Genomic DNA, 13,323 nt, shown 5'->3' on the forward strand with positions numbered 1-13,323 from the left:
CAGGAGAGTCAGGACGCTCTCTATGTTGCAGATAGAGAAAGGAGCTGTGTGTTAGTGGGCATCCTGACTCTCATGTAGTCCAAGGGAGGGAGCGAGCACGACACTCCACACCAGGGAGAAAGCCTTGCATTACTGTGTGGAGTTACAGACAGAAGAACAGGAAGTGAGGAATTCTCAGAAGAAAAAGAAGGAGGACTGCACTAAGGTAAAGGAAGCTATTTAGGAAACAAATTGTACCTTTACAACCCCTTTAATGATAATAAAACATAAGGGCTGCATTCAATGGCACACGGAAGCTTTTTGCATTTTCCATTAATTTGAAATATGGACTACATATATGTTCTATGGGTTTGGAATTATCGTTCATTGGGTAGTTTGCTCCCTGTCTTTTTTAATCTTTATTTTCTTGTTAACTTATTGTGCTCATTTAAGCCAACCATAGATGGATTGAAGCACATGAACGAAAAAACTCTGGATAGCCGCACTCCAAGATAACTTAAAATTAAGTTGGTCTTTTTATTTTCAAATGCAGTCACCGCAAACAACAGGTACAGAAATGGCCGACGCATTTCGCGCTGCAATTCAGCGCCTAGCCATGACTAAGCGCTGAATTGCAGCACGAAACGCGTCGGCCATTTCTGTACCTGTTGTTTGCGGTGACTGCATGTGCATTTGAAAATAAAAAGACCAACTTAATTTTAAGTTATCTTGGAGTGCGGCTATCCAGAGTTTTTTCGTTCATGTGCTACAATTAGCATTGCCAGCACCCTGGTGGTTCAACAACCCTTGATGATCTACGAGGCTCACCTGGAGCGGTGAAAGAATTGTCCATAGATGGATTGAATCTCGGCCGGTTCAGCAGGGATCAACTTGGGCACAAGCAACATGTCGGATTTTTAGTATGTGATTATTGTCAGCAGCCATAGCCTTTAGCAGTAATTACTGTGTGCCCCCGGCAGGGGCAGCTATCCGACCCACGGGAGAGCACAATAGCTCTGCAGAAAGGACACTGTGTTGATGGGGGAATTGAGCAATTTTCTTTACTGGAAATAAAATGGCATGTTAAAATTAAAGATCCTGATCTTGGTTCCTTCTGCATGTCACTTTTTTAGCTCATTTCAGCACTCCGTGGCAACATTTTTCTATGATTATATTTTATGTAAGTCCTTAAGAAATTACCAAAATGAATAATGTTACAATTTCTAATGCGCAAACCTGGTATTTGGAGGCTTGTGTGAGGTTTTCCTGTGCCAAGTGAGTTGAGTTGAGTTGAGTGGCATCTTGATATAGTGCGGTCATTTACCCCGTAGTGAACTGAAAGGTTTCCTAACACTGATCTGATAAACAGATAAAGAACACCTTAGGCTGTCCTTACAATATCATGACAGTAGCTGAATAAGGCAGAAACCTCCAATCGTCAAAGAAATGATCATGGGTCCATTGGCATTTTTGAAGTCAGTGCATGATTTCATGTAACTAAGGGCTGCCTTAGATCTGTCACATCAGCAAGCCTTCCTACCTGGATAAAATTGTATTTGATTGTTAGAAATGCCATTTTACTACACAGTTGTTGGAATTTTTCTTTATCTGACAGATTTAAACTGACACAAAGATTGAGTGTGGCCAGCATAATAGAGCATACTTTCCACATTTCGAAAGTTGAAGATAGAATGGTCGGGGGTTTAAAGCCTGTGACAGTTTATAATAGATGCCCATGACCCTTTTTGGGAACATTTGAATTCACTTTCTGACCCCAAAGCATAAGAAAATATCTCCCAAATGGAGTTTTCCATCTACCCCTGTTTCATAGACAACTGAAAAATTATAGATTTTCCCTCACTTTTGGTCCTGGTAGCAGCTTATCAGCCAAATGTGAAGATTAATCATCTGCTCAAATGAAACATAGAGACAAAAAAGTAGGTTATAGCCCTTTCCTACAAAAATAAATTTGGTAGAGATTCTCTATTGTTCTCTCTGTTAGTCCAGAGATCATTGATAATCTATGTAGGATATGCGAATCATACCGTATATCAGATCATTGATGTACTGACCATAATTATACTTATAATTATACTTATAGAATTGGCAGCAAGGTTATGGGCTTATACCAAGCCTCAAATATACAAGCTTTGTTTTTTTTGTTTTTTACGTAATATTTTGTGTCCCTCTCTCTTTTAGCCACCTCTAGGTATTTAGGGTTAAATTCAGGAAATAAACAATAGACAGAATGTGTGAAAGGGGTGCTGGGTGGAGTCAAAGGACCCACTGAAGTTCAAGAAATGTGAAACCATCTCTGTGTTGGCTTGTTTATTGGTATGTATAGTTAAAAGTAGCAGGAACTATAAACGAGACAACCTACGACCTCTAATAACAAATTTTCATATCAGTATTTTCAAAAATGAATGCTTGATGGAAGAGGTGGATTGGCATGACAGCCCAGCTTATGAGTGCATCAGTAGGGAAGAAAAATACAATGAAAGGCAGATCCTGGGTAATAATTCCACCACTAGAGGATCTATATGCTGTAAACATTATAGATATCATAGATAAGAAAAACACACATTTTAACATGTTGCCTTGGAGCTATTGCTAAAAACATATTTAAGATTTCTTACTACTAGTATTTCAGATATGTAATCATACGTAGGCTTTTCCATAGTGCACATTTTACTTTAAATCAATATAAAATATGAGACTCGCACATATGAGATGATGAATCAGCTCTCACTGTGGCAGAAATGTTATTGATTTACAAAAGACCTGTTTTCTTAGAGTTATAGATAATAATAAGTGCACAATAAATCTATATAGGCTTTCTAGTGGCTACACCAGTTTAAAGTGGAACTACATTCTATCCTGGTGCTGTTTTTTGTAGAAATCATTTTCCAAACACTTTAACCTGGCAGCATAGATTAGCATAATTTGAATGCACCATTTTATGAAGACATCAAAACCCTAATTTATGTGTCTGAGAATAGAAATGCCCAAATGTGTGATTCCTTATAGTTATCACATTCACCCTTTACAGTTTGGGAGATGGAAAGGAAGAATCTGATATTATATCTGAATAATGATAATGATTCATGACCTATTGCAGTCATATCTGTATCATTAATACAGTGTTTACATGACTTAGCTCATCATTTCTAATCTAGGTTTTCGAGATTACACTGGGTGCTAATTTTGGAGCCACAATTTAAATTATCTTTGGTCTCACAAATCATTTGTAAACTCAATAGCTAGGTGTTTCCTATACGGAACATTTCCGGACCATCCAATGCTTCACTTTTTTTCTGTGGTGGGTTGCTGCAAAAATTCAGTAGGGAGGAGAGTCTCATAGTGGCGTGTTTGAGGATTGCTGTGGAACAGATTTTGCAGCAAAGGATTTACTTTTTCACATAGAGTTAAAAAAACAAAAACAGAAAATCACACACATAAGTTGGACTTGATGGACTTGTGTCTTTTTTCAACCTTACCTACTATGTAAAAGCAAAACACATTTTGAATTTCCTCATCAATCTCTTTATCCTTATCCAATTATAAAAAAAAAACACACACACACACATGGTCTATACATAAGCCTTCTAGTGCTTGGAGCCACATTATAACTTAAGCAACAATCAAGATAAATTTACACCTTTTGGCACCTTTTCTGAAAGCAAACCAAAAGTCCTGCATGCTGCATCTTTGGTGCACTTTAAGAAAATGCGATAGAAATAGAAAGTCTGTGGGACCGCAGCTAAAACTGTTGGGTGCTTGAAAACGGCAGCCCATCAGCGTGAAGTCAGCCTAAGTACAGTATATGTATAATCTTTTGACTTGTCCCTGCAATTCTTCTAGCCCCTCTCTGCTCCCCAGAGCCTTAAGAAGATGTCCACTGTAATCAATCATTGTTTGTCCTAGCATTTGTCTTCAGTCCAGCTCAGTCAAGTATTGTTCAGTTTAATCCAAAATTTTACACATGTGTTACAGTTTAGTTTAGATTTTTCTTGACATGGTCATGTTTTGTTATAGTCTTGACCTGACTTCCTGTCTTTTCTAGACAACAACTAGAATCATATCCCAGTGCTTTTCTTCCTATACCCCTTGACGGGCAATTTGTAATTTGTGGCTTAAGCCATTATTTCTACTTGTTTGATGTTATTGTTTTAAATGCATTTGTCTGCATGCTGTCTATGTGCTTTAGAGTGGTCAAGTATCAACTAACTAAGCAGCTGCTCTCAGACCTTACTTTTTTCTGACTCCTCCATACCTATGCAATCTCATATTCTATGTATATACACGTGTTGAGGAAACTAGCGCTTAACAATTACAACAAGTCACCGGAGAACAAAGATACGTAGATTGAGACCATCCAAACACCATTCATTTAGTTTCAGTCATTCAAAGTTATTATTGGTAGTGTACACACATCCCAACTATCCCCACATTTTCATGTTATAGCAGATAACTTAATAGTACACATATAATGTGCTCAAGTGTCTTAGCATAATGATTCCCAACTCTGTTGCTTGTGTACCCCAAACAGACTATGTTTTCAGAACATGGTAAATCTAGCATAGTTGATTTAAATTGGGTCACTGCATCAATAATTTCATCAGCTGTGACTACTAATGGAAATCCTTGGTTATTATGTATTATTTTCTCTAAATTACATTGACATTGATTCAAGATTGTATGTGCTCGAGGTCCTGTCTCCTAATATCCATCCCTGTATCTGAGGTATTGTTGTAGGACAGCAAAACACTATTGAGTTAACATGCAATCTTTTTCTTTAATGTGGAACACCCTATTGGAGGAGAAAAATTCAACACTATAAGGCTTTGTGCTAGCTGTTTTTTCTGTATAGAAAGGTAATGCACATATTCCCCCATTAAAATTAATCACTTCAGAATAACCACAAATGAGTACCACATGACTCATAAGAAGAATCAGCTCAGTCACAACCAACTAAAAAACATAGGCAGATTAAGTTGGAGAAGAGCAAGTCCACAGCTTTGGAAAAACAAAAAACCGCGCTTCACACACAAAGTCTATAGGCAGCAGCTGACGTTGGAAAAACAAAGCAATATATAATATAAATAGCCGCACCCATCTAAATACAAAATAAATGTCAATCAATGAATGAAAATTGGTATAATCTCCTTGAAGACAATGATAACGGATAGAGCCTTTGGTTTGCTTGATGAATGACACTAAGTTCTTAAATTTGGTCAAACCACGAACACCCAGGTGACATGCATGCTTTTAGTGCAAATCCTCCACCGTAAGAATAAGCTGCTTACCAAACGGCAAGCCTTTATTGCATTTGGCTATAGCCCAGCCACGGCCTTTCAATCCTCTGGATACTCAGGGTGGAAACACTTGTGTTTAAGCAGCGAGATCCAAGCCTCAGCAATGGGTTGGAAAGGAGTTGCGGTTCACTCTCGTTGCCCCCCGCACAGGACAATAGCAATCAAGCGATCCAGACACATATATCAAAGATAAAGAAGGGGCACAATAGCGTAATACCGCAGGATAAGAATATTTATTTAAAAGTAATGTACTTACATCAGTACGAGTAAAAACAGCATGTGACAGTAAAAGTAAAGCCGGCCGGCTTGAGGAGCCCTCCTCCTTGGCGTGGTGACGTCACTGACGCAACCTCCCAGACGCGTTTCGTCACTAATGGACGTTTTCAATGGGGGTAGGGCTAGCAGCAGTGAGACACCTTCATATAGCAGCCACTCAATGTAAACGGCGATCCATGGGAACAGACTCCGCCATTTTTGTTGAGGGTAAATTTGCCCATACCACCGCGCTTGACGTGCGCGGCTTGGAGCAGAGAATGTCAGTCTTCTTTGATGTTAGTACCCCATTGCCGCAGAGTGAACTTCCCACTCGCCGCAAAAAAGGGCAAAAAAAGGGGAAACAAGTTTTAAATATTGTAAAACCTCCGTGGAGACTAATTGAAATTAGCACACAGACAAATCAGGGAAGCACAAAGTTCATATCCGGCACAGAATAATTCAACTCGGTGCTCACCGTGGCCATCTTGTGGGCAAACTAGAAATCACTTGTTAAATTAAACCTAGTGGAGTTTAAACCTAGGAAGAATACAGGCCTCCATGTCTGTACAAGACAAAGATTATTAAAAGGTATTGTCCTAAGTACTAAAAAATGTGATGGGAAGACACATTCCTGTACAAAAACAAGATCAAAAAAACACTTCAAGTGATAAAAGTGAAATGTAAATTTTTAAATTTTAAATATGCTGATTGGTTTTAGATCAATTAAGTGATAATAAGCCAAACAATATGCTATACCAATTTTTAAATATTTTTATAAATTAAGTTGGTATATTTAAATAAATTTACAAAAATTATATTTAATAAGTCCCAACACAGTCGGGAAATGTGATATTGTGAGAAATCGCAATACGTGCTACCCCACACCCTCAAGGGTAAACATACCTCAAAAAAGGGGGGGGAGGAAGGGGGGGAAAAAGAGAACACAAATTGTGTCCATGGTGAAAAAAGAAAAATGAAAAGATGAAAATTGTATGAAAAAAATTCTACTAAAAATTAGCATTTCCACATAAGTGGAAAATGCATGAAAATTGATTATTTTTTTAAAAAATAAAATTAAATCAATTGTGTATATATATATACTAAATAGGTGAAAGCAAAACAAAACTTAGTTATGTTTAAGAAATAAAAATGCTGAAACCCGTGTCTGTTCCCATAGGGCCTTTTACAAAGGTTCACATCAGGCATTATTAATAAAAGCATTTATATCTGTTTCAATATTGAGGCCATGGGGGCTATATGATTTCAACCGATGGATCCACCCCATTTCCATTTGGGAAATCTCCCTAACTAAATTACTACCCCTCCAATGCGCCTTGAATATATCAATTCCGAGAAAAAGGGTATTGGAGGGGTCCTTATGATGTTTAAGTCTGTAATGGTTAGACACAGAGTGATTTCTAAAACCTGCAAGGATATTTGTGATGTGTTCATTAACCCTTACTTGAAAGGACCTCTTAGTACGACCTATGTATTGTAGCCCACACGGGCATTGAACCAAATACACAACCCCAGTAGAGGCACAGGTAACGCATGGCACAATTTTAAACTCCTTCTGGGTAACTGTAGAAATGAAGGTGGTAACACATCTCCGTTGATTGCTGCTGAGGGCACACACACGACACCTGTTACATTTATAGTAGCCCCTAAGCTGGTCGAAGAAGCCAATGCCCCTAAGGGGAGGGTCAATAACATTGACAGAAATTTTATTCCTAAGGGACTGTACTCCCTTAAAGATCACCTTCGGTTTTATTGGCAAAATTTCTCTCAGCACCGGGTCGCTCCTGGCAATATGCCAATGCTTCTGAATCAGATGTGAAATGGACCGGTGCTGGATGGAATAGGAGGTAATGAAAGGCACGCCGTCAAGGAATTGATTTCCTTCAGCTTGTTCCCTTTCTCGCAAAAGTTCATCCCTATCCATAGCTGCAATATGGTCAAGGGTGTCTTTTAAAGTGCTCTCATTGTAACCCTTTTCTAGGAAACGCTCTGTAAGGACCCCAGCCTGATTTAAAAACTCTTGGCGGTCCGAGCAATTCCTCCTGAGCCTGAGATATTGACTCTTAGGAACTCCCTTGAGCCAAGGGGCATGATGGCAGCTATCGATAGGGATGAAAGCATTGCGGTCGGTGTCCTTAAAATAAGTGGAAGTGGCAAAGGAACCGTCGTTGACACTTATATTTAGATCCAAATAATGGACACTGGTTTGGCTGGCCTCGTATTTTAACTCAATCCCTCTATTGTTGGAATTGAGGTCATTGATAAAACCAACGAGGTCTTCATATTCACCAGCCCACAGGAGGAGGATGTCATCAATGTACCGTGCCCAAAGAGCAACTTGAGATACATTTCGCGAATAGATGACATCCTCCTCCCACCTGGCCATAAATAAATTGGCCAGGCTTGGGGCATACTTAGCCCCCATGGCCACCCCAGTGTCCTGTTTATAGAACACATTATCAAACCAGAAATAGTTTGATCCAGCAGCGAACTTTAACAAGGCCATAATGAACTCCACCTGTTTATTGCAGAGCCCAGATTCTTTAGAGAGGAAATAAAGGACTGCCTCCATACCCAAGGTGTGGGGTATGATGGTATACAACGACTTTACGTCGATAGTAACCATCCACATCCCTGAGGCTGCTGTACAACTGGCTAGTATGTTCATAATGTGCCTTGAGTCCTTAACATAGGAAGGTACCTTTTTTACTAAGGGCTGTAAATAAAAATCAATATATCTGCCCACCCGGGACGTAATGGAATCAATCCCACTTACTATGGGACGTCCCGGGGGGCAGACTGGATCCTTGTGCAGTTTCGGGAGATAATATATAGTGGGAGTCCGGGGGGCTTTAGGGATAAGAAAAAGTTTCTCCTTGATAGTCAATATACCTTCAAATAATCCCCTCTCCACTAAAATTTCTAATTCCCTTTTGTATTTGAGTTTGGGGTCATTAGGGAGAACAGAGTAAGTGTCAGTGTCGTCGACAATATTGTGCATCTCCTTTAAATAATCCACCTTGTCCAAGACGACAATACCCCCCCCCTTGTCCGCCGGTCGGATAACTAAATCCTTATTTTTGCATAGAGAATCTAGACCCTCTTGTAAATTTTTGCTAAGTTTGGCCTTCTTAATTTCCATACCCTCTAGGTCTCTTAATAGGACATCCCTAAAGGTTTTCAAGGATGGTGCCATTCCACCAGGAGGGTTGAACAAAGAAGAATTGGATAGGCCTGAATGAACAAAGCCATTGGTTAGGTGTCGATCAGACGGAGTTATTCCAGCCATGTACCTTTTTATATGAATCTTCCTAACGAATTTATGTATATCCATGTAGGTACCAAACCTGTTAAGGCTCTGTGGGGGTGCGAACTTTAACCCCTTATCCAGTAGAGATTTTTCAGAGTCTGTCAAGGTTTTGGTACTTAAATTAAAGATACCCCTCCCAACTACGTTTTGGGGCGTTTGGACCCTGTGCTTCCTCCCCCCTCTGTTTCCTCTCCTCTTTCTACTAACCTTTTTGTGCCCTGGCCTGGCCTGTGAAAACCCCAATTATAGGATCCACTGGGGGCGACAGATGCACCAGACAGAGTGGGAGCGTCATGGTATTGAGAGGGGGGTGGTGCAAACCACATGCCCTCTGCTGGCCCATTGTAGTTAGATGCGTCAGGGGCCAAATGCCGTTCAGGACCGTCTCTATCACTTAATGGGAAGAATGCATTTGCGACCGGTACATTGTAATCCCAACCTAGTCCCGATTCAGGCTGAAAATAAGCAGGGGAGGGGTATTCGGACTCACCTAAGGGACCTTGACGCCAGTTATTACTGTTATCAGAGGTGTAGCCTCTGCCCCTAGGGCCCCCTACAACCCAACCCCTACCACGGTTGCCTGGCCCTGATGGTCTAGGGGCCATAGTTTGATAATAACTCCCAGGAAAGGGAGGGGCCAAATTCTGAGGGAATGTGTAACCCGAAGGGCCCTGTTGGGGACCCCCGGTATGTTGGGACCCTGAAAAGGGTCTGAATGAGCCCTGTGGGCGACTCTGATTTTTAAATGTTGGGCCTTTAGACTGTCCTTGGCCCCTCCTAGGGGATGCCCTCCCAGGATTTGCCTTTAGATGCTGGAAGCTTTTCTTAGGTACTAAAGAAATAATAGGTTGTTCCCCAGAGACTGGATTCGAGACTTCCATCCCGATTGGATTTTGTTTGTTTAATTCTTCAAGCAATTTTTTTTGCCAATTGAAGACCAAACCGTTCTGATAGTCCTCTAGGTCCCTGTTAAATTTCTTTTTCTTTTTGTTTCTCTGGTCCCTGTCTTCCTTTTCTAAATAGTTAAGAAGACTCAAAGATTTATCCTTATATTCTTCACTCTCCTTGGAGGGGTCTAGTTTAATTTTTAAGGCCTTGATTTCCTCATCTAGTCTCTCCAATTTAGTGGTTTTCTTATCAACCAAAAATTTCAGAAAGGAAATGCCAGCGGTGTTAAAATACTTGAACCATTCATCCAGGTCAAGTTCACCTTTCTGGGGGGGTACCTCCCATCTAAGGCTTCTAGGTACCATGCCCAACTTCATATAGGATTCTAAATAGGCAATAAGTCCACAGCTTTATTGAACTTTTCCAATTGTAACAAGTAACCAGTGTCTGTCACAGTTATACTGTGAGAACATGGAAACCATAAACTGACATAGGCTAAGAGGCCTGTCCTTATAATGTCAGACAGGCATTAGACTGATCCTAAATTCAAATTGAGGGCATAAACCATTAAAGCCATGTAAAGTGATTCTAAGGTAAATTTTTCAATTAACATAATAAAAATGTTATACTCACCTGCACCGTGCAATGGCATTGCACACACACAGCGTGGCCCAGCATTTCCCCTTCACTCCCTTCTCACATTATTTGATTGACAGCAGTAGGAGCCAATTGTTCCTGCTGCAGCCTCATTCCCTGTGAGCAGAGGGAGAGAGGACAGAAGAGATGCAGCCATGCACAGCACTGGATAGATTAAGGACTCAGGTAAGCATTTAGGGAGGGGGTAGCACAGCAAGTTATATAATTTTTTCCCTTAATAGAGGGAATGCATTAAGGTAGAATCACTTTAGAATCACTTTAGTTGATGGTAAGGTCCAACCACCAATTAAACTGTGACAAATTATCACAGAGTAGGTGGGTGGGCAGACAACTCTTCTGAAAGCTGAACTTCTCCAGGTCAGTGGAAAGCCTTAGCATAGTCTTTTTCTAGAGTTCAGGCTCTGCCCCTTCACCTCACATCCTTGTAGCTAATACATATGGAGCCAATTAACTTTCCTGCATTAGGTCAACTCTCACTGCATAGCCATGCTTCTATTAGTTAAGTATCCCTCTCCGTAAGGGGCCTTCATTCTCAATGTCACATTAGCATGGAGGAGAGCAGTAAATTTTTAATAAAGTCATGCTGCTGTTAGCATTTTTGAAAGCTGATCATACTCCTCTGCTCATTTGACAGAGGTAGAAATCCCCAAGGACAAGAAAAGCGTGTAGTAAGAGACAAAGAGTGGTATGTCAATCACCACACTATATATAGTTGTTTTCGGTAATCTATTAAAGGGTCAGCTTAGCCAATGTTGATATTTGGGTAAATGCTGTAGAGTAAAACAGTTGGGTGTTAAAACAGGGAGATTTTGCTAATGAAGTACAAAAAAGCTGCTGCCCATTGCTAAAATATCGCTTTTGGGTGGGCTGACCCTATACACATTTGAGTCTTAAAGTGCACACTATAATGAATAGGATATGTGACATATTTATTTATCAATTTATCTATCTGTTGCATCCCTGGCAGCATACATTGGTTATAGCTGCAAGCACTGGTGATGTGTCAACTTAGTGGACATACCTACAGCAATACAAAACCCTGTGATTAGACTGGTCTAGAATACACGGTCAACAGATAAGAAAAATTGGGAACTAATACTGTACATATAATAATTGCATCAACCTTTGATCGGGTCTTTAGGTTTTCTGAAAGGCAGGTTGCATTCTCTAATGAGAAATATGTCTCAAGTAATTAGTTGTAGCAATTAAAATTGTATGTAACATGTATAGGTTTTAGAATGTAAAGATTATTTTTAATAACAAATTCATTGACCTTGGCACTGTGTCTTTTTTTTTGTTCTAATCTGCATATCCGTTTTACAGATAATGTGTTATTTTTTTCTGCTTCCGCACAAAGCCTTTAAGTTGCTTTCAGCTAAAAAGGGCAGAAACAAGCAACAAGATGCAAGATGACAGCAATTTAACTTATATATTTTTTTCTTCCCCTTAATGTCCCCCTTCTACACTCAGCTGAACAAGACAGCCAAACAACTCATTGAGAAGGACAAGACAAGCATATCTACAGCACCAGGCTATGAGGTCCCTATCTCAATTGATGCCAGCATGGTAGTCAGGGTGACCTCAAGTCCTCCTTTAAGCAGTACCGGAGCTGTCAGTGCTAACCAGAGGCATATGGACATCAAGAAGAATGCCAAGAAACGACACTCTTTCACAGCCCTCAGTATGACGCACAAATCCTCCCATGCCATGAATAACAGGCATTCCATGGAAATTAGTGCTCCAGTATTGATCAGTTCTAGTGATCCCCGCGCTGCTGCCAGAATCGGAGGCGTGGCTCAACTTTCATCCAGTGCTCCAGTCCAGGTAACTGTTTGTACAGTAGCCACATGAGGGCAATAGTCGGAATAGAGCACCCATGTAGATGGCATCTGATGAAACTGAGCTCATCAGTCATGCTTTAAGTTGGTGAACTTTTTGATGACATGTATGCTTCAATACATGTGCCCACAATGGCCATTGTCTAAATGCTGCTTTGACTTTTGATTTCAATGTCTACTAATCCTAAATCTGACAATTCTAATTTTCTAATCTGTACTAAATTTGTGTTGCCCTCATTTTGACAGCATACCTAGGATCACACTACATGTGGCCAGATTTATAGTGCGGGAGATAAGAGTGTCCGTATTTCCTATTGCAACCTATCAAATTCCAATTCTTGTTTTTTAAATCCCACTAGAAGAAAGGCAGCTGAAATCTGATTGGCTGCTCTGGGCAACACAGATACTTTTTCTTCCTTCTTTTTTTTTATAAATCAGCCTCAGTATACTGAGCACCTTGTTATTCATGGCTTTTGGAAGGTTAGTTGGCATGATATTTAATAATTAATATTCACATATTAACATGCTCAGCTTCAGAGTAATTTGTTGTTTATTATCCTAATCTCCAAATAAATCAGGCTTTACATTTCTAAGTAGTTTATATCTAACCTTTCATGTCTTTATCCCAATTACAAACATATACTAAAAGCAGTTTTGAATGTCACTAACTCCTTTATTTCCCTAACCTTTTGCTTTTGAAAGTGCAACTGGACCGTCACTACTGATCTTTTTCTAACAAACTCACAGCATATACCTGCTTCCATCTGCAACCTAACAATTTTGCTTTGGAGAAAAGCTGCTGTTTTTTAAAATTCCTAAAAATGTCTTTATATTTAAATACTGTTTGAAATAAATCACAGACTGTAATGTCAGGGTATTGTCTGACAGGAGATGTCCATGGTTGAATCTTTCTAATGTCCGCTATTCCCCATGGTGTTAATGATGTCTGGTCTCAGATGGTACATAGTGCTTCTATTTCATTCACACTTCACTATTACTGACAGATGCATAGAAGGGTGAAGGGTTACATTTATTCCTTAGGCATTTCATGAATATTGAGGCC

General features: G+C 39.9%; 1 protein-coding gene across 1 annotated transcript in view; it reads left to right on the forward strand.

The window, feature by feature from the left end:
- The window catches only part of SH3RF3 (SH3 domain containing ring finger 3), a 537,384-nt gene that overhangs the window by 371,033 nt on the left and 153,028 nt on the right, over positions 1-13,323 (forward strand). Inside the window, exon 4 of the mRNA XM_040336482.1 lies at positions 11,893-12,246. Within this exon, the coding sequence (XP_040192416.1) occupies positions 11,893-12,246 (354 nt within the window). The remainder of the gene's footprint in view (positions 1-11,892; positions 12,247-13,323) is intronic.

This window comes from Rana temporaria, chromosome 2 (assembly GCF_905171775.1).
Source record: "Rana temporaria chromosome 2, aRanTem1.1, whole genome shotgun sequence".
Classification (NCBI taxonomy): domain Eukaryota; kingdom Metazoa; phylum Chordata; class Amphibia; order Anura; family Ranidae; genus Rana; species Rana temporaria.